Below are 22,867 nucleotides of genomic sequence, written 5' to 3' on the forward strand. Positions count from 1 at the left end.
ATGGCTTACTCAGTCTTCTTTTTTTTTTTTTACTGCCACGTTACAGAGCCTAGCGTACACGGCCTGTTGCCAGGGTTTCGTCAGAACGGTTGCTATATGTTAATGCGCCGTGCAACAACTCTTACGTGCCTTTGGCCTGCCGGTGCAATACAGTGGGCTTTCTTTCCATAAACTGCACCTGCAATCTCCCAGCCAAATGCACCGCTGTTCTACTCAATCGCATACGCAATAAAGAGCAAAAAAAAGAAAAACACGCAGTATGCAAAGCCGCTGATTGGAACAGCAATGCAGTTCCATTGCAAATCTTAAGTACTTGTATTTATAGTAAAAAGGAGGAAGGCACAGATATTTCGGCAAAAAAAAATTTTTTTGTTCTTCGAATTATGTTGAACTGCTTTACTGCAACTTCGATATGCGTCTTAAGGTCATTGGTTAAAAATACATATAGTCATTCGAGAAATATGATTAAGAATCATAGAGGCGACTATCGAGGAAACTGTAACGTACGCCACAGCTTCGAAGCTATAGGCAAACGAGAGGTATGCATCTCGAATGCACCTGAATGTTCAGACAGCGGTCGCTGAAAAGCATAGGGGCGTGTGAGCCAGAAGGAGAAGGGAATTCGAGCGCGATTGCATTGTTTAATCGAAAAGTACAAATGATAACGCTGGTTGGAAAAGGCGCACACACCCCGTATCGTAACCACCTACACGGTCACGCAGCTTGGCATGGCTGCGCACATGTTTTCCTACAGGATCCTATAAGATTTTGCGTCTATACAGGGCCTGCGGGGCACGGGCGGTTTTTCGATACGAGCACGTAAAGAGAAACCAACGTGGACGAATAGACAACTTGCCGCAGTTGCGGGGGTGGGGGTCGAACCCACGACTTCCGCGTACTACACGCGTGCAGTGATAGGCTATACCGCGGCGACCACGCTTCAAATCCTTCAGTGGCAACTTTACCCGTGTCTTCTTTTTTCCTTCCTTCGTGGGACGACGGATGTACCGGAATTTCATTTTTTCTTTAATTTTTGTTTTTGTGACTCCACATCAGATTTTCTCGCTTAATTAATGAACGGTCGTTTCTTCTTTTTCTAATTTCCTAATCCCCACGAAGGCAATGGGTTTCTCCACGCATGAAAGTTCACCGCCAATTGATGCACTTATAACGCGAAATTTCATCGAAAATCGATCCACCGGGAAAGCCAGAGAGGTTTTGAAGTCCGAGAAGGGCGATTTTTTACGCAGATTTCTGTAAAACACGTCATTCCAGCGGATTAAGTAGCTCCTCTACCAGTTCTTTCAGTGCCTCCTATAAAATTAAAATCGAATTCAGGGGTTTCACATTGATTAATTTACGACCTGATTACGAGGCACGCCACGCGGTATGTGTGAGTGTGTCTGTGTGTGTGTGGGGGGGGTACTCTGGATTAAATTTGATGACCTGGGCTTCCTTACGCGAAGCTACAGATGTAAGTACGCGGACTTCTTTCTTTTTGTATTTGATGGTTTATCGGCATCCCCTTCGAAGTCGGGCGGTGACAAACATTCACCTCGCCTGCTCGAGTGAATCAGGTATGCATTTCCTTTATAGCATTTTTATATAAATCTCCTTAGTCTCTTTTTCTCCTGTCTCTGTCTCCCTCTGTTTTCCTCAAAAACGCTTCTACCTTGTACCGCTAACACATGCCTGTAACGGGTCCGGTGGTATCAATCTCTTTCTTGCTTCTTTTTTTTTTTAACACCAATACTCTAAACGACCCTCGCTTATCTCGACTGCTGACCGGTTGATGCTTCCACCCAGTTTAAATCCAAATCGCTTCTGCGAAAAAAAAAAGAAAACAAGTGGATACGCTATACCCGTACGGGTAAATCTCACTGGGTGACCAACCGGATCGATGGATGGATGGATGGATGGAATGTAGGAGCATCCCTTTTGATATGGGGTGATGGCAGCTACCATGCTCAGCAACTTATTTTCGTTTAACTGCGTTGCAAGTTATTCAAATTCGCCATTTTCTTTATATACTTCTTCCTACACTTTTAACCTTATGTCACCTCTCTGCTCTTGAGCCACCAATCTCCCAATCGCTTTTTTCCTAATTTCCACCGCATATTTATTTACATGACTATTGTTATCTCTAAACCCCAGGGCCTCAGGAAGCGTTACTGTGCCCGCATCGACATCGGGATGGACACCATCACATTTTAGTACGAAGTGTTCTATTGTTTCTACAGATTTACCACACACAGTACATGTGTCTTCTTCTTCGTTAAATTTCTTTTTATAGCTGCGCGTTCTAAGACATCCTGACCTAGCTTCACAGAGTAGAGCATTGCCACTTGAGTTATCATTAAAAGATGCGACCGAAGATGCGACCTGCGCGCCCCCTGCTGGCGGCGGTAGACGACGCGATTGCGCATGGCCGCGCGGGGCACGTAGTAAACAATCGCGTATACATAGTAAGCACGTATGTCATTCAAGGACACTCCGCGACTTCCGGTTTATGGCGGCGCCACGTTGGGGAACTTACAGGCCTATGCGCGCGCCTGTTGATAAGTTCCCCAAGATGGCGGAAGGTAGCGGAAGCAGACGACAGCAGCGGGCGTGACGTCACGCGCATGCTGCGTAAACAAACCGCGCACTCACTGCGCGTCTTCCGGTACGTCTCGTCCAGCATCTTGGTCATGGCAGTCTGGCAGCACGGCAGCTTCTGCTCGCAGCAGCTCAGGTCCGAGTTGAACACGTTCCTCGAGTTGATGATGAAGCCCTTCTCCTTGACGCGGGTCTCCAGCGACTGCGCCACCGTTTCGTAGCCCAGGGAGTTCTCCTGGACGATACTGAACTTTCGCCAGTTGTAGTAGCGCAGCAGCGCCGTCACACTGCGGACCACCTGCGCGCGTGACCCCCGGTTTTATATATGTGAATGAATGAGTGAATTTATTTCCATAAATATACAAGTTTACGGAGGATATAAGGAAAAAAGTTACAAAAGAGCAACTTGACTAGTCCTTAATCCTTCTCGTGACAGCAGCAGCAGAAAACAAACACATGGAAAAAAAAGGGAGGGTAAGAGAGAAAGTACAAAACAATAACAATAAACGTTCTCATACAAGTGTACATACAGCAGATAGCAATAGAAAAAATACATAAGTCAATAAAAAGAAGCCTACTTATACAGAGATTAAAGGCTAATAGGCACCAAAGTAATTTATTAACTTGCTTTTACTGCAAGAAAAGACATCAATACCATCGTTCATTAACTTATTTAATAAATGCGGTAAAGTGTATGAAAGCTTTTGTTTCGCATAGTTGGTACGTGGGTATGGTACAAACCAATATTCCGGAACTCTTGTAGCATAATAGCTTCTATTTCGTGTCAAGTTGACTATAGACCTGACGTGGTTAATATTTTTCTGGCATTCCTAATCATATGTTAACGCTAAGCGAAAATTCAAGAGATCAGGAGCTTTAAGTATATTTAAGTCTTTAAATAATGAATTAGTTGGAAAGTCAAATGGCACTTTGCACACAACACGAATGGCTCTCTTTTGCAGACGGAAGATACGATTAATATTAGTGGCAGATGTTGTGCCCCAAATCAGGCAGCCGTAAACCACATATATTAAGAAAAACACTGTTCATGATGTGTTTACACTCGCGGACAACTTTCTGCGGCAACGAAGAGAAAGCTACGGAGCCAAAGCTCACACAAGTGAGGGCGCTTCCGAAAGAAGGTCCCGCGTTTTCATCCACGTTAGTCTAAGCAGGGGAGGAAGAAAAAGATAAACACCTCGTTAGCAACAGTTAACTAAGATAAGACACACCATTCAATGTGGAAGTTTACTTATTTCGCGGCATTTCCGTTCCGCGTAAGGGCGAACGCGAACCCATCGCACGTGGAAGCTGCGTCGATTCAGCAGCGTCTGTTCCGAGCGACCAAAATCGCTGTCAAACGCTGCCGGACTACTTGGCGCAGTAACACATGTGCTGCAGCCACGCGTCCGCCGCTTTGCCTCCATTGCCACGGCAAGTCGTCCGCGAGTACAGAGAGAGACACTATAGAGAAACACGAAATCAGTGTAAACTGATGAAGTGTCTTTCGTTTTTTTAATCTGCACTCGTGAATTTCTCAGCACTAAGCTAAATCTTAGAGAGAGAATATACTTTATTGAAAACTGGTCCCGCAGTTTTCCTTTGAGGTTACTTTTGTGCTTCAATGCGTAAAAGAGTGGTTTCTGAAAAAAAAAAAAAGGTAGCTGGAACACCAATGCACTTCGACGGACACTTCCAAAATTCATATCTCGGTGCTGTCCACAGAATTCGTCCCCAGTAGACGCGCCGGGCGAACTCAGCGGCTATAATTCGTAAATTGAAATATGTGGCGCTAAGTAGTTTATCAGAAAGCTAATCAGCGTAATTACGTCAATTGTACAATTGAACGTTTTGATTTTTCGTAGAAGCAATGACCGCCTCATCGAGTAATTTAGATCAATTGCGCTATCTACTATAGGCAATCTTTAAAAACATTGGTGCAGCTAAAGGAAAAAAAAACGCCTTTTATATTGCCTCCATGAGGTAAACGATCACAGCGAATGCGTCGAACTTACCAGAGCAGCGGAAGGTACGGTGCGGGCGAACGTGGTGTTCTCAATGTTCGCTACGTTGGCATCCGAGCATTTCTGCAAGACAGAGATAAAAAAAAAACAGGGACACATAATTAGCATAAAAGGACCCCCTTATTAACACCTCGTCATCTCGAACAACAACGTGATGGCACGCGTATATGTGTAGCTTCTGGTCTCCATCTCGCACGTGAAAGCTCGCGAATACGCTAGGCCCATTAAAAGAAAGCTCACAAAGGGCAATGCGGCGTCCCAAACCCGACGTCTCTATACGTGACGCGTTTCCGGCTCATAAAATCCCTTTCCGCCGCATTCAACCAGCGAAAGCGTGGCCTTTGAGATCCGCACTTAACATCGAGAGCGCCCGCCACCCTTTCAGCCGTTATACGGTACAATTTCGCATACATCACACGTACCGCACTACTGCGACACTCCAACTATCGTACACACAATGGCATTCCTCTTCACCTGCAGCTGGTTCATGGCTGAAGCATGTTAAAACAGCTGCATCAAAAACGCTGAACGAAAGGGACAAAAGGCACGGACGTCGTTATCTGCCCTTCCGGCGGTGTCTCTTAGGTGGGGCTTCTTAATCCGCACGAGTCATTAACGCACGCTTCACTATGTATTAGTTAATATTCGGTGAAGACGAAACGAAAAGTGTTATTATTGCACAATGCTTAACTTGTATACTGCCACAATACGATCGACATTGTATGCTAGCGCTTCCTTGTACAGCTGCATCTTACTGCCGCATGCAAGCTGTGTGCGCGGGGTCAGTGTGTACGACACACGTGTGCGTAGCTATTCTACAGCTATACTCTACTATATTATATATACTTTACCTATACTGTACTATTATATACTAGCTGTAACTATTCTATGTTTATTCTCAGTACTTCGGGGAAGAACGCCCTTAAGGTTCCCTCGTGTCGCCTGCTGCTTCCGTAATACTTGAACTTGCTTCTCTTCCCACCAACTTTCCTTTCTTTTATTCTCCAGACAGCCTCGGCCACCGTAAGGTAGCCAAGTACAACTTTGTCTTATTGTCGCGTTAACACAAAACTATTACAGAATAACCGCATGCCGCTGCGCAAAGGCTGGGAATGCTGCAGAAAGTGCGTCTGGCATGAGCAAAATAAATGCTTCAATAAAAAAAACAAAAAAAAATGTCCCGACATCGAAACACGACTGACGTGATAAGAAGGCGGGCCGATGACGAGAGGCAATAAATGCGGGATTTCTAGCTTTTTCTCTCTGCCTGCCACATCCTCGGGATGGAAAATAAAGGCGTTATTATTATTATTATTATTATTATTATTATTATTATTATTATTATTATTATTATTATTATTATTATTATTTCTTCGCCGCACGTCTCCACTAGGGGGCGTGTTCCGGGACGATCACTTTCGGCGATACTATCGCCTCGGCCATATCAGGTGTGTGCTGATTGGCTAATTGAGCAAAACCGGGGGAGCCGATTGGCTGTGGCTAGTCGAGAACTATACGTCACGCGAAGGCGACGATATAGAATCGCCGAAAGTGATCGTTCGAGAATACGCCCCCCTCCCATTCCCCCCAGGTGGTGACGTTCGTGATAGTCCATACACGGGAAAACTCACACGAAGGCGCAGCCAAAAAACGGCGGCGGGAGGTTAAACCTTGCTTTGCAGACTACAGTCCGAGGACTGTACACGTTTTCAAGGTTTAAATTTCGCGTGCTACCTATAAGGGCGCCAACTATAGACGATATAATTTTTTTTGTAAGATATAAACTTTAAAACGCGTATAGTCCTTGGAGAAGTCAGAGCAGAATGATTAAACTTTGTAATAGCAAAATTAATGAACTTTATTAAACAAATCACGAGAGGCGACATTCTTCGGCCTCAGCGAGCGGCGTCATCAGGCCGGGCAGCCGTGGGTCCTGGCCATTCGCTTCGTCCAGTCCACCAGCATTGCCAATCATTATATATGTGTGTGTGTGCGTGTGTGCGTGTGTGTGTGTGTGTGTGTGTGTGTGTGTGTGTGTGTGTGTGTGTGTGTGTGTGTGTGTGTGTGTGTGTGTGTGTGCGTGTGCGTGTGCGTGTGTGTGTGTGTGTGTGTGTGGAATGACCAATCACGAATTCCCACGGACAGCAAAACGCCCTAATAAAGTCAACTAATCAACAGTCCCACAAAGAACTCAGAACGTTGCTCCCTAAATAACAAATAATATAAATAAAAAATACGCAAGGAATACATGAGGCTCCGGACACACATGCACGCACACAAAATACCAAGGGAAAAAAAAAACGTACTTTCAGCTTAAGTTCGCGTCTGCGCACAACGCAGCGGGTGCGGACTTATAGTCCGCAAACTACGGTACTCGCAGCCCACAGCGGAACGTCGCCCGTGATTCATGGGCCCTAATAAGTACCACGCCGCCCCTCTTTTCTCTCTCTCTATTTGTCTTATTCTCCTCCGAAGATCCGGAAACGCTCGAAACGCTGACTGGAGTTCTACCGGGAAGACGGCTCACGGAAGGGCGACGGAAATTGCAGGGCGCTTCGCAGTGACGGCGATGCGCGAACTATGAAGAGCGACACAGAATTTCGGGGTACAATGTACCTCAAGCGCGCGTGTCGTCGCGCGCCCTGCACTGAGAACGAAAATCCCCGAATCACTCGCTTGCGGGACGTCCCGTAGCGCTGCGATTGAGAAATTTGTCGCGAAATTCTCCTTAATATCAATTACTGACATCTGAGAAGATTGGCTCCATCAGCGCTAAATTGCTTCTCTCCTGAGAACCTAGATACAATACACGAAAAGAAAATAGGTTAAGCTGTATCAGTAAGTTACAGTTCTAGGATGGAAAAAAAAAGGAAAAAGAGAGAAGCTGTTGTTACCGTGAAGGCAGAAATGCAGAAAGATGAGGAAGAACGGAAAATAGTGGGTAGCGACGGCGCCTCGAAATTTCGGCGCCAGCAAGACATGACGTCACAAATTTCGGCGGCATGTGTTCGGGGGGGGGGGGGAGGAGGGAGGGGGGGTCGAGCCGATCTTACGATCTGGAAGTATTAGATTACACGGGTAGCCATGGTAAGACCTTGGCAAGTTTCGAGAACTGTTCAGACTTCACAACGGCCCAAATCCGTGACGTCTTACTGACATGCTGTAGCGCCGCGGTTTCAGCGCGATATTAAAAAACGAAACAAAAAGAAACGTGCGGCTTTAATTGCTTGTTTCAGTTGTGAACGCGTTACGACAAAAGTAATGAAAAGAGAACTTTCGAAAGAGATGTTTCATCATTCGAAACTGATTTCGTGCTACTCTTTGATGATTTCTTTTTATCTGAAGATGTGTTCAAGAAAAACACGACACAACGTTTGATTGAAGGCGAAATTCAAACGTACAAAAATGTGATGTGCCGTTTTGTTTATACGTATGTTTCTCTCTATCTATCTTTGTTGCGGACAAGTACTGTAGTCGCATTTTTCGTGTCTTAATTCACCAGTCATGTGTGCATTGTATTTGTAGGTGTATAACTTTGAGTGTTTGCCTTGCACACGTTTGTCTTTTTCCCTAATTACGTTTCACTTTGCGCATTGTAGCGTTGTTCTGACATATTTGTCGCACCTTCTATGTACATTTTTTGGCCTTTATATTATTACTGCCAACTGTATGGTCACACCGGGGCCTCGTCAGGCCTTACCGCTTTCTGTCCCGGTCCCGTCTTTTCCTTGAAAAGAAGAATAAACTTCACTTCACTTTACTTCATTTCTTTCACGTTTCTTTACAACAGTACTGATACACATATTTTTAAGGCGGAAGCCTTAAGTGTCTATGTTGGCGGTGCCCTTGGCGAAACTGCTGCGACGACAAATGGCCGACGCCGAAAAGAGTAAGAACTCGTAAAAAAAGGCTGCTCCGATTGACGCCACATTTCTCGGGCAGGTTCCCTGTAAACAAAGTAGATCTGTGGCTTCGAATAGAAAATTCGGCACATTACTGTCCGGGTGGGAATCGAACCCAGGCCTCCGGGTTGCCAGACGCGCACGCTTCCCTGAAGTCACGGCGTTTCTTTTTCTTTCTCTCATGGCATTTATTGCAGTAGAATTCAACCGGACATTCACAAGTTGTGCGTAGTCAGACAGTGCAAGGCACAATGAAAGTCACACACGGAAAAGGCAGCACTCATACTGTGGGTTGAAACGCCGGTCTCACTTTAGAAGGGTGGTGAGGCTAGACACCTCACCACGGCTGCTGTGCGGTTCTGGCTTACTAAAGGTGTGCCTAGTGCGTGCCTGATTGCATACGTCATGTGACAGCCATCTCGCTGACTAGTGCGTGCGTCACTGGGCGGTGCACGTGACGGCGCGGGGGAGGAGGTGGCGCCACGTGATGCGTGCATAGAAAATGAGCACGTTGGTGACGTTCCGAGGTCGGCAAACGGTATAATGCTTTCGCATTCCCCACACGGAAGCAGTATTATAGGGACACTATAGGCAAGCAAAAGCGATAGGTTAGTGCTAGATAATCTCTAAGGCGTCAATATTATCGCGAACAGGGCCTTAATCGAGAAACTGAGGTAAATGCCGGACATGGGTAGAGACTCCCCCGGGACATTAAAGCCCGATGACGAATGCACTCCTCATTTAAATTCTGTCACTAGTACTCAGCCACTCATTGCAACAAAATATAATTGTATTGTATTAGAAGGCGAAATGAAATGCTACTTGTGCCGTGCTGTTTCATGTTTAGACAAGAGAACTCACTGAAATTACCCTTGGCAACGACGCGGGCGGTCGAAAGATGTCGTTTTCGCTCCACTCTGCGCCGCCCACGCTTTCGCGTTTCAGCGGTTTCGTTATCGCGTAGTGGCGCGCTGGTTTTGCTGGCTCGCGAAACGAGCACAAACTGCAAGTAGCGGAGCATTCAACTTGCAGGTAATGCCGCGGGATGCCCGAACGGTCTACGCCGCATCACCGAAAGGCAGCTGCAGAGGCGAATCCACCGCTCTGTGTTGGCTCGGTGCCGCCGTCTGTCGGGCGCCGTTTCACCCACCGAGGGCAGCGAAGGGCGATGGATGATGGCATGTGCAACGTCACCGCTCTCCCGCGGTGGTGTGGCGGGAGATTTGAATTTCGAAAAAAAGGCATTCGGACCCTTCAGACGCCATTCTTCCGCAAACTAATGTTGAATTCCAATGGTAGATCGCGAGCGCTCGGCCGGATCGCGTCGGAGCGCGTCGCTCCGACTGAGATCGCTCTCATGTGCGCACACCATATCTACGAAGGGAATGCGTGCGCTCCCGCGGGGGCACTTAGTACAGGAAAATCAAGTGAGAGGGCGCTAGAATAGAGAAAGGAACAAGCGCTTGGAAGCGCAACCCGCCACCTCATTTCGCTGTCCGTGTCAGAAGAATCATCACTCGACTTGGAAATTCTACTGTCTGAGTCGGAGCTGTCTAGGAGCGCGAACAAAATCGCACGGCGCGAAGCGGCGTCCACGTTTCCCATGTCGTCCATAGCTACCCACGACCGGAAACAGGCGACCGTGACAGGAAGCAGAGGCGGGTGAAGGAAATACGTTACGAGGACTTCCGGTCAAATCTGCCGATTTCGGCGGAGCAAATATTTTTGCTCCACGGAGCAATCCGGGATCAGCGGCTGGTCCCAATGTGCCATTGGAACACACAGCTCACGCTCCCATTCTGCCATTGGAATAGGATTGCTCCATACAGAGCAGAAAAACTTGATCTGGATCTGCCATTGGAATTCAACATAAGTCCTTTCTTGGCACGAAGCAAGCGTTGCGAGGTTCGAGGTGCGAGGCAGGCAGGCAGGCAGGCAGGCAGGTAGAGACAGACATAGGCAGTGACAGACAGACAGACAGACAGACAGACAGACAGACAGACAGACAGACAGACAGACAGACAGACAGACAGACAGACAGACAGACAGACAGACAGACAGAGACAGACAGACAGACAGACAGACAGACAGACAGAGACAGACAGACAGAGACAGACAGACAGACAGACAGACAGACAGACAGACAGACAGGAGTGGCAGAATTTCGCAACGAAGAATAGAATTACAATAATTTTAATCCGTACGCAAGTAAGCACTCTACGGGACCGTGTATCCCGGAGATCTATGTAATCGCTTTTATCGAACCTACTCGATGTTGGCAAACAATTTTTTTTTTAATCTAATCTCTCAATCAAATTCTCTGCCGGTCTGTTCGGTAACTGCGTTTTCCTTGGAATCTTTGTTCACGCGATCTGTTACTCCGACAAACCTGCTCTACGCCTTCCGTGAGCTGTTGCTGATGATGATGAGGTTGCTTTCAAACGTAGCGCGTACCCACAACGGGGGGATGGGTCAAGAATCGGGTGGTAGGCAAACTCCGCCTGGACACCTTTCGCAACATTTCAACGGCAATTTCAACTACGCATCTGTAATAGAATTCGACTACACATTTGTAACGTACATTTAACACGTGCCCGTCTTTGACGTCTAATTCACACCAGGTGCTCCGCGAAATGCATTCGAAATTCCTTATTTATGGGAAAGATGAGAGAATTAAGTGATTATCCCTCTGGATTGTTCTTGTCACAGAATCATACACTTCAACAATCACTATACGCAGTAAATATACGAAGCAATTGTATAAATTAGATAAATTACATCTGTAATTGCAACACTGTGTATTCAGGTATCGTTGACATGTTATTTTGTTTACGCCATTTGCCGTGCGAGCAAACCATTAGGCAATACATTAGCTAACATTGTATAGATGGATGGATGGATGCAAAACTTTAATGAAGGTCCTGAGGTGCGCGACTCAGCGCGCTGCGGGCCGCTCCCACGTTGGGACAGTCAGGCCATGCCCGACCGCCGCATCGTGGGCCCTCTGGACAGCCCATAGTTGCGGCCCGGCATCGGGGCTCCTGATAGCGGAGAGCCACTTCTCCTCATTAATTTGTTCTGTGCCCCGTAAGAGGGGCAACGCCAGAGCATATGGTTTAGGCTAGCGATGTCATTGCAGTGCCTGCAAGAATCAGTGGCATAGGTGTCGGGATAAAGCTTGTGAAATAAAGCTGGGCTGGGATACGAGTCTGTTTGCAATAATCTGAGGGTCAATGCCTGCGCTCTATTTAACTTCTTGTGTGGAAGGGGAAAGTCTCTCCTGCCGAGATAAAAGTGCTGCGCAATTTCATTGTATGTGGTCGGTTGATCTCTGTTCTCCACCACTGCGGGCCGGCGTTGGAGTTCTCCATGGTCGCGGAAAGCGAGACCTCGCGCCTTGGAGTGGGCCAGCTCGTTGAGGTTTGTGTGGCCTCCCATGATGGATCCCATGTGAGCGGGGAACCACGTGAGGGTGTGGGTAGCGATGCTTTTGCCGTCGAGGATGCGAGAGGCTTCCTTACACACAGCGCCAACGCTGAAGGCGCGGATGGCTGCCCTGGAGTCGCTGAATATATGGGCATGTTTGTCGTCCAAGAGGGCCAAGGCAATGGCCACTTGCTCGGCCGCACGCGACGACGTGCTTCGTACCGAAGCGGCGTTAACGGTCGAACCCCTGTGGTTGATCGACACTACGGTGAAATTGTTGCTGTTGTCATACTGGGCCGCGTCAACGAAGCAGCTGCCGCCAGGGAGTTCTGTCGCGCGGCGTAGGAGCGCCACCGCCCTGGCCTTCCTTCTTTCTACGTCGCGCTGGGGATGCATATTGCGCGGGGCAGGCGATATGAGGATGCTATCTTTCTGCTCTTTCGGAAGGCCCTGATAGGCGTCTTCGACAGTGGCCGGGGGGACGCCCATCTCTGTTAGGAGTCGTCTGCCTGCCCTGGAGCCGGAGAGCCTGAGAATCTGTGCCCTTTCTTGTGCTTCTGCAATTTCTTCCAGGGTATTATGAATACCCAACTGCAGGAGTCATTGTATATTGTAACATTGTATAAGTAGTAATTATTAACGTGTTATCTTGTTTGCTTGTAATTGCAAACTCCTAAGCAACACATCAGCTAACATCGTATAAATGGGAATTGCTTATACGCTAAATTGTCCACCTCACTTATCGCACTCGCAAACTATTAATCAGGACATCGGCTAATATTGTTAAAACAGTACTTGCTCACACGCTACACCGTTTACCTTATTTGTTGTATGTCATTCTTATGCTTCCCCTTTCACGACTCCCCTCTGTAATGCTCTTGGGCCTTGAGGGTAACATAAATAAATTCAATACTCCAATAGAGCTATGCGACTGATCCCAATAGAAGCCCCGAAGCGCGCCTCCTCAGAAGCTCGCAACCGCTTCTAAAAAGAAACGCAAAAGTTGACGCCACTATATTTTTAGAGCACCGCTACTATGAGCCCGTTCCTGGGGCGAGCTTCGGCGTCCCCCGTAACCGAGCGAACGAGCGCAGCGAAGGACGAAAGACCGAGATGGCGAACAGAGCGCGAGGAGGAAAGCGGAGGAGGAAGGTGCCGCGGAACCATGAATCGGAAAGCGGAGGAGGAGGGTATGGCGAAAGCGTGAAAAGAAAAGCACGGTCTCGCGCAAGACGGGCTGTGAGGCGACGAGGGCCGCGAGATGGCGCCGGAGTAGCACGAGTCGTCAGTATGAAAACAAAGCGCTGCATGAGCGGAGGTCTGTCCGCGGCGGCTGCTGTGAATCGCGCCCACGCGTGCCCCACACGCTGCCTCTCGCAGTCTCCCGATTAGCGAGTACGTCGCGCCACACTTCGCTCCGTTTGCAAGGTGCCGCACAAAATAGATTGTCCACGCCAGCCAATATACCGAGAAATGAAAACACGTATAGAGCTGCGCTCAAATTTCGCATTAGGGAGTATCGTAATCGCGGGTGAAATTTTTTAGGGCGCAATGAATTCCGGCTAGTTTCTCACCGAAAAGCGAAACTGAACAGCTGAAGAACGCAACTAGCATACCATAGCATGGTATGGCATGGCATAGTATACTATAGCCCAGCATAGCGAGAACATAGCACAGACACTCATGAGTGACGTAACTGCTTGCGCATCACCGTCGGGCAGCAATGAAGATCACGACTCGATAAGGATACTCGCTCGATGCTCGCCGGCCTGCAAGGCACAATCAATCAGGTCAATATTGTGCGTCTGCGATTGGCGTCACAGTCGCGCTCTTCGATTGTTCAGTTTCGTTTTCTCTACGCGTGAAATTGGGCGGAATTCATCACGCTTTAAAATAAGAAAGTTCCAGAGCTTCCACTTCTCGGATTTCTGGAGACGAGCATTTCAAACGAGTGCCTCGGATGACGCATTTCAAGTCTTCCACCGGGATCAACCGCGTGGCTCTATCGGATAAAAAAAGTTGATTAGTGTAATTTGCATGATTATTTATTTATTTATTACACAGAGTTATCTTCAAATGTATGCCACTTTGCCAAAAGCAATCCAGAGAGAATAATTTATTAATCGCATCTTCAATATCGTAAAGGAACTTCGAACGCATTTCGTGAAACGGCCGGTATACACAGCCCGCTTTCATGTCTCTGAACAAACGCCTATCGTTTATTCCGTTTTGAGCGCTCATATTGCGAGCTACTCAACTTCCTGTTCCGTTTATTCGTTCATCTCCAAATTCCATTAAGACTACCGAAAGACTGCCGTTACATGCATTTGTTCTAAAGGATATATTGCGTGCTGCAGTTCATAACGAAGAACGCAGGCATCACCAAATATATTACAATTAAATAATAAACCACGGAATATATGCGCAGCAGCAGCACTTATAAACTCGCAAAAAAAAAATAAAGAACTGGCATCTCGCACCTTCTTTACAGCGAAATAAAACACTGTATAGAAAGCCTCTAGACTTTTCTTCTGCGAGATCAATAGATCCTCTGTAGGTGGCTTTTGGAGTTGGGACCTTACGTTTATTTGTCGACTCTTGCCCGGAGGACTTCTTTCAAGAAACCCGCCCTGTAGTTCATAGATTACAATAGACCAAAGAAAATCAACTCACTAACTACTCACTTCCTGGCTGCAGACAACTTGTGAACATCGCATGTAGCCGAAAAGTCGCAAGTTTAAACAAAGCAAATACGTCTACAAGACGTCTATCAAAGTAGTACAGACTAAACTCATTTGCATAGAGACAGCCCCCTTCGCCTTATGCAGGAAAATTAATGACGCATTACGAATGACCCGCTGCCAAGGCCCCAAGAGAAAGGTTCGGCGAGAAGACGTAGGTTCTTTCGAAGACAGTAGTAACAACTCTATTCGCCGCGAACTCGTTTCTTCACGCACCAAGTCTCGCGAAGTTTCGCGAGCGGTAACGAGCCCTGTCCCTGATGTTGTGAAAGAAATAAAAGAAACTTGCTGTGCAAGCCCGGCTCTTGGAGACGCAGATGGGCTTTCGAAACTATATGATCTCGCTCAGATGAGACTCGAATGGGACGACCTCTTTTCCCTTGTCGAAGAAACAAAACAAAACGAAAACACACACATACATTACATCTCGCTTTCTGACCATGTGAAGATTCCGAGTAAAACGGCGACATAAATTTGATCGTTGGTGAGAAAGGTCGCGTATTCAACATGTTACGCAAAAAAAGAACATTAAGCAAACTTCCGCGATTTGCAGACATTTCATACAATACTCTGGTTCTGTATAGATTTCTTCTATTAGTCTGCACAGGATAGTTAAACAAAAAGTAGAAAACAAGTTGGTTACAAATTTCAAAGACGGACGGACGGGCACGTACAGGCATTCCGTTGAGAGTCCGAGGATTCGAGGTTGCATAGAGTGTGTTTCACTGACGACTCTGCCAAGTTTTAAAAAAAATATACGTACGCTATTCAAAGCAAACCAATCAACCTTTAGGGGAAATAACAATAGCAGCGGCGGCCGTCACATATTGTGCGGAAAACATGAGCTTTCAAATTTGGAGTACTTGAATGAGTACGACCAGCAAAAAAAGTTCTGACCTTGCGCATCTCTTTTTTCCTTTTATTCTCCTTCAAAGTCTTGTCAAATCGGGCTCGTCGATCACTCGATACAAAAAAACGAAAGAACGAATAAACAAATGAAGAGTTGTTCACGTGGCAACTATTAGCTTGCTCGAATTGACCAGAATTTCATGGTTTCTCTAAACACATGAAAATGTCGCAAACTCTGATCAAACCCGATGCCTCAGGCTAGAGGTCCTATCTCTCGAGTTGTAAAGGGTCAAGAGAGACAAAACTGTCACGGCGCCGATGAAAGACGTTTAATTTGGCCCTTCAGAAGACCGCGAAACATTTTGAAGCTACCTCAATTTACACGTTTTCCTTTTCTTTCCTTTTTCCTTGTTTGAGCAACTTGAAAATCTTCAACAAAGCCCGCTGTTATCGTCCGTTTCTAAAGGCTACTCTCTGCAGTGCTACCACTCCCTCCACCTCCCCCCCCCCTTTTTTTTCCTTCAAGGCACAAAGTTTCGGAAACATCGCCCTTTGGCCCGCAATTTCCAGGGATTATCTCGTCGTCGCAAACAACGGATTATTATCATTTTTTTTCACTTTATTCTTTTTTTCTCTGGCTGCGGGCTTTGAGCTATCGCTGCCCGGGCCGGGAAACAGGACAGACGCTCAGCAGGACAAGCTGCTGAACAAGGCGCCCATTAAGATTTCGCTAATATCTATCTTCGCTTGCGTATCGGCCGAAGCCGAGATACAGGAAAGACAAAGTAAGTCGACCGAGAGACTTAGAAAGAAGGGTCGAGCAGGCGCTTACTTACGTTTGGCAAAAAACAGGAACGCCGAGTTTTCCCCAATTCCTAAACCCTAAGGGAAGGGGAGGGGGGCGAGCATTTGTGAAGAGTCCCGCGGTGACACGCTTGAGACGTTTTTCATTTCATTTCATTTCAGAGTTTTCATTTCGAAACGAGCCAAGACGAGACAAGTGCGCTCGAAGACGGCGCGCCACCTTGTTTAGGAGGACGCAGACGTTATCGTAAAACAATCAGGCGAAAGAAAGGAAGGGAGAAAGAAAGAGATGTAGAAAGAAGGAAATACAAAAAAGAATAAAGAGAAGGAAGAACAGGATGGATTTCAGAAAGAAAGAAGGACGAAATGAAGGAAGGAAACAATAAGAAGTAAGGGAGAAAATAAAGCCACGAAGGAAAAGGGGCAAGAGGAATGAAAGGAAGAAAGAGATGAAGCGATGAAAGGACTCAAGCACAAAAAGAAATGAAATGAGGAATGCAGGGGAAAAGTGGACCGAAGGAAGAAGCAAGGCAATGGACACAAAGAAAAGGCAGGCGTAAACAGGGTGAATGAAGTGAGCGGAGGAAATAAAGCAAGCGGGAGAGGAATAAATGCACATATATGCCCCGTACCGTAATCTTAGAAGTGAATTAAAATCGGGGGTGTAACGGTACCGAAAGAACGCTTCGATTATGAGGCTCGCCACAGAGCCTCATAATCGCCTAATAAGAGCCTCGTTTTGACCACCTGGGGTTCTTTAACGTGCATCCAATGCCCGGTATAATACACGGGCGCGTTTTCCTTTCTTTTTGTTTTTGTACTTCACCCCAACCCAAATGCGGCCGGCGAGGCCGGGATTCAATCCCACGCCCTCGCGCTCAGCAACGCAGCGCCACAGCCACTACGCCACCACGGCGGGTGCAGCATAATCTTATATGATCATGTAGATTTATATGGGAACATACAGGTTTTCACGCAGGACCTGATAGGATCACCTAGGATTGTGGGTACAGGGAATATAGGTCACGGGTGATTTTTCAATGGCGAAATGGAAAGAAAACAATTTTTAAAAAGTAACGAAAAACGAAGGGAGGAAGCAAGGCAAGAAGAAAGAAACTAAGGCACGGTAAACAAGAGTCATGCCACTCCATCCAAGGACTCTTGCTGCGCCAATCGGTTTACACGGGGAACGCAGAGAATGTGAAAGATTGAACGGAACGGAGCGTTAGAACGTAGCGAGAAAATAACTGAACCTGATATATATATATATATATAGTAGGAGAGAAGCATGTGGCGTGGATTTCAGTGAGGGGATTCGAAGCGGGACGATTGGTTTTTCCAACCAACCGGAAAGCGCAGCCATGTTGAAAACCACGCGAACAAACTCGAGGGGGAATACAACAATAGCGCTGTCCGAAATCGCATGAAAGGAAGTTCAAATAGCAGAAACGAGAGAGATGATAGAAGCCTTTCCCTAAGCTTTACAACGCGCCTCGTTCCGCGGGAAGCGAGGTCATCAGCTGCAAACGAAGTTCGCTTCGGATTGGAACAACGGCACCGTTTCACGGACAAGTATTTAAAGCGCTTATTACGAACATTAAAAGCAGAACATACCCAGAGTGCACACTTATAATGTCGTTCCGCGTAGGCTCTAAGTACTAAGTGGAACGTACCCGCAAGAATGTTTTCACTTAGTGGGAACTATTTGGAGCGAAAGTCCTCAAGCGTCGGCTCTTCCTGCTGTCAATCCTGGCATTGTTTCACTATAATACTCTGAAGCCGTTTCGTATACCTAAGTGTAAAGGTGTAAAGCTCGATTACGTTCAATCTGAGCGGCCTTCCACATGGCTTCCGCACCCGTGCGGGAAACTGCGTTTATACCGCACACAGATGAACAAATTTCGGTTAAGGAAGGGGTCCACGCGAGCACCGAGAGCCGGAATTTGCGACACCTGCGTGCGACATGCGCATTCTTCCCCACATCCGCACGCGTGCGGGCGTGCCGAAGAATGCGCATGTCGGGAAAATGCGCTAATCCGCACGGCCTCCCGCACGGGAGCGGAAGGCCGTGCGGATTGGGTGTAATGGGCTCCATGCACCTTAAATCTCGTCTCGCATTTCCACCGACCGAAACATACTCGCAAAGAAAAAAAAGAGAAAATGTTCCACCTTCTGTAACTTATGTGGAACAAGTTTACGAATGTATATTTACTTATTTATCTATTTATTGAACCCCTCGCCGAGTCTCGTCGATATCGCGATACTTCATGGGGACGCTGATCTCACGCAACCGATTGTGAGGTGAAAGAGGTAACCAGGGCAGAAAGAAGGCAAGAAAGAAGGCAAGAAAGAAAGAAAGAAAGAAAGAAAGAAGGAAAGAAAGAAAGGAAGAAAGAAAGAAAGAAGGAAAGACAGAAAGAAAGAAAGAAAGAAAGAAAGAAAGAAAGAAAGAAAGAATGGAAAGGGCACCCACCCTGCGGACCCGTGTTTGGAGCCACGCGTTTCCGGACTAAGACTCGACTTTCAGGAAAGACACTCGAGACCACAAATAAAAGACGAGGGTTAATCAACTGGCGGCTAAACACGGAACGCTCGGAACAAGTGGGCGTTGCGCAAGCGCTCAACACGACAGTCCGGGCCGTCCCCGCGCCGCGGGCAGCAGTTTCTGTCACGGCCGCCAAGAGGCGCTCCACGACCTCAAAGAAATACTCGGGAACACGGATGAAAATAATTAGGCGGCTAAAGTGAACAAATAGCTGTCTAGCTCAAAAGGATCGAGTAGACAAAGAATGGATGAAGAGGTCGGGAAAGTTATCAAAACCACGTACAGGGTGATTGAAACCGTAGGTAGACAACCAGCAGTCATCGAAGAGAAAGTGAGAGCGAAACAGAGAGGGTAATTTGGTTGTAAAAGATGGAAGCGAAGAAGAACCATGGAGACTTACAAGAAAGGAACGGAAGAAATGAGAAACGAAGATCTGTACGATAACGCGAGGGGCATTTGAGGGCATTGCTATTTCAGGCCCGCGCTGTTTGCCTAAGGACAACAACATGTCGGAGCAAGTATTCGCGACAAGATGAGGCATGTGTATACCGCTGCGAAAATCCGGGGACACCTGAGCACATCGTAATGGAACGCGAAGGCATTCATCCAGTGAGACCCGCGGGTAACGTGCACCTTCCGGAATCGCTGCAACTTAACGCGGATGGAAGCATCAAGCGGTCAGCAGTCGAGATAAGCAAGATACGTTTACGGTATTCGTGGGAAAACATAGGTGGAGAGAAATTGATAGAACCGGGTCCGTCACGGGGATACGTACTAAGGTGCAGAGGTTTTTCCAAATGTGCAGAGGCACATTTGGAAGGAGAAAACGGCGCACTTAGACAATTTCCGCATTCCAGACACGTCGCTTGTCGGGCCGTGCGAACGGCTTCGGTATACGTAGGCGAATTTTACAACTCCCGTTCGCGTATGCAAAACAGCTGGCGCAGGGGCGGCAAACTCCTGGAAGCAACCGCGAACACACAAAAAAAACATGGACGCGGGATCACATGTGGCATCTGCGTGCCCCTTGGAGTTGACGGCCGGACAAAGACAGAAAAGACAATGGCGAGAGGTTGAAATAGTCGAGAAACGTTCCCGGGCGTCGCTTCACAAAAGTAGTGCATACGGAAAGTTTTTATTTCTTCTTTCTTATTCGTTTTAAGGCTACATAAAAAAAAAAAATTGTACATCGCCCGTGACAGATAGAACCATTGTAGTGCTGGAGCAGGGTTATACTCGACAAGGCGGACAACACTTGCACGAGAAATCGAAATGCCTCATCCACTAACAACAAAAATTTCAGTTAATCGAGTTTTTTTTACTAAACAGTTTACGAAGCATCTAAGCACATAAGAATGGCGCAAGAAAGAAAAAGAAAAGCTCCGACGAGGAGTACAGGACCCGTGCAACTTCAAAATGGCTTATTTCATTGTCGCGGGTGTTACGAATTGACCAGCAGGGAAATAATTCGTTATACACGTCATTTCGTTGTACAGGCACATGACTTGGTGGCCGATCACCGGCTCAAGCACCAAGTCACGTGCATGTACAACGAAATGACGTGTATAACGAATGGTTTCGGAGGCCCCACGTACTTCGTTACAAATGCGGTTGACCGTATTGGCACCCAGAAAACAGTGATAGTCAGACTTCTAGAGGAATAATGTATCGATGTAACCCGGTTTGTCATTTTTCCTTTAAGGACGTATTTTTCTTTAGAAGCATAAGTAAACGCATAGGGAAATACATTCCTATCACGCTCGAAGGCTTGTCACTACAAACACCGGATCTGAAAGGATGATAACGGGTCCGTCTCGTCCGTTTTAAATAACTCCACGTCCACCAACCGCAGCAGCGAGAAATACTATTATGCCCATTCAAACGAACCAATGGTGAGATGGCGGCCGACAGAAGGAAATGTACTTTGGGATGAGAATTTGAATAAACAAGGGTAAAGTACTTCAGATAGGCTGGCGTGGACCCATCCTCGTCAAAGGCGGCCTTGTCAGCCTCGGTGTGTTATTTGACGTGTCATTTGTCAATCCGGCGTGTTGAATTCTCCTTCTGAACATTGCGTGCTAGTTTTAAAGGGTCAGAAGACTGGCGTCATGTAGCGTATGTAGCGGTGGCGTTCATTTTCTTTTTCGTTCCAATGGAAGATATAGCAGATAGTCGGCAAAACCCGCGACACCACACGGCGACAGTCTTGTAACTATTTAAAACTGACACGCCAAAGATGACGAGGCCGCCCTTGAGAAGCACGGGTCCACCTACCGCAACGGCGGCCAGCCTGTCCGAGGCACTTTACCCGCGTGTTTGCAAAACTTTTTTATCAGACGAACCAGTTTCTTTACCACAATGCTCTAGCAGCACAGGGTACGAAACGCCTTTTGACGCCCTTCTAGGCGTCAAAAAGCGTTACAGACAGCGAGTCATGCATTCCCTGCGAGCGCTAAAGGGTTTAAGCGCATCGATCGATCAGTCAGACAGCTCAGCTGTCGTCGCTGATGGCGATCGCGATGATGTGGCGGCGACGGCCAGTCCCTCAAGCCTACAGGAACAGCTGCCGCAAGTCGCTCTCCGCGGTCATTAATCGTTAAATGTTGCAAAATCCAAGGCCTGGCGCCTACTATTAAGGTGTGAGAAAGGGAATAGAGAGAGAGAGAGACGGGTGGGGGAAAGGAAATGGGCGAGGGGCTACGGCGTCAGACGCGCCGTTCCAGACGGCGTCTCACAGAACTATAAGGGCGCGGGCACGGACGCGAAACAAACGGTGCACCACGTCTTTTCAAGGGGTGGATATAAGAATACATGTACAAATAAGAAAACTGTGGGCTTTGTTGTTCCCTAGTTGCCGCCGTCACGCCAACTGCGCCCCCTCCCCCCCCGGAGCTGGAGCGAAAATAAAACGGGGCCCCCACGCTCTGTAGGAGCGAGCTAGGCCTAAAGCAGCGGAAGACGCCACAGAAAGGCGCGGAGACCGAGGGGAAAACAGAAGGTGGGCGAACGAGGGGGCGTATGCGAACACATATTGTTTTCGAACCTCGCGCAAAAAAAAAGAAGCGTGGCGTGTTTTCAGCGCGAGACGGTAAACACGCGCGTGCACAAACAGAGGCATAGGGAAAATAACACGCACGTACACAGTCCCACAGAAACACGCACACACACACGCAAACACAGGTACAGACATACAGACAGAGTCTTACCGATACACGTGCACAACAACCGCGGGCGCACAAGAAGTCCACGAATACAGGCAATCAAAAAACAGAAACACACGCACAAACACAAGCACACACGCAGCCGCACAGAAACGCCCACACAAACACAGGTATGCAGAAACGCACACATACAGGACACGCTATTTCCTGCATCACGATTAAGTCGTTTTGGCCCAGGGGGAATTCGGGCTGCGTGCTCTAGAGGAAAGCCAAGTGGAGGGCAGCCCCTTAGCAAAGGGTGCAGGTAGGGGAGGAGATGACGATGGCGATCCTCCTCGTCCGTCTTCTCCTCCTCCTCCTCCGACGACGACTCGACGAGGTGTGATGTTCAAGGTGCTGGCAATTGGGCTGGGCCGCAAATACACAGCGCAGCTCTGGATCCTATCGCGCTAACAGTTGTTGTTCTTCGTGCACAAAACACGGGCAGCTACGTAGAAAACAGGGGATCGCGCGAGCGAGTCAAGTGTAAGGACGGAGCTTCGTCACTTCTGTTTCGTACATGTTTCTGCGCCGTTCGGATTCTTACCGTGGGCGGAAAGCTCGGGAAAAAATGAAAGATTGCCTCTAAAGATTGCCTCTCACTCCGGGTTAACTTGGTTACGACTCGGCAAAGGTCCGACGATGGCAGGTAATATATTTAGCTTGGCTGTATACGGCGTTAAAGTTTTGGGAACACGGCACCATCGCATAAGTACACTGCAGCAGACGATCGATCGTTCAACATCAATGTTGTTTTGAGAACATTTCATTTTTCTGA

General features: G+C 47.5%; 1 protein-coding gene across 1 annotated transcript in view; it reads right to left on the minus strand.

Moving 5' to 3' along the window:
• The window catches only part of LOC126529009 (receptor-type guanylate cyclase Gyc76C-like), a 316,126-nt gene that overhangs the window by 65,362 nt on the left and 227,897 nt on the right, over nucleotides 1-22,867 (minus strand). The window contains exons 4-5 of the mRNA XM_050176613.3: nucleotides 4,614-4,685; nucleotides 2,653-2,896 (exon numbers count right to left, since the gene is read on the minus strand). Of these exons, the coding sequence (XP_050032570.1) occupies nucleotides 2,653-2,896; nucleotides 4,614-4,685 (316 nt within the window). The remainder of the gene's footprint in view (nucleotides 1-2,652; nucleotides 2,897-4,613; nucleotides 4,686-22,867) is intronic.

Source organism: Dermacentor andersoni, chromosome 8, assembly GCF_023375885.2.
Source record: "Dermacentor andersoni chromosome 8, qqDerAnde1_hic_scaffold, whole genome shotgun sequence".
NCBI classification, from domain to species: Eukaryota; Metazoa; Arthropoda; class Arachnida; order Ixodida; family Ixodidae; genus Dermacentor; species Dermacentor andersoni.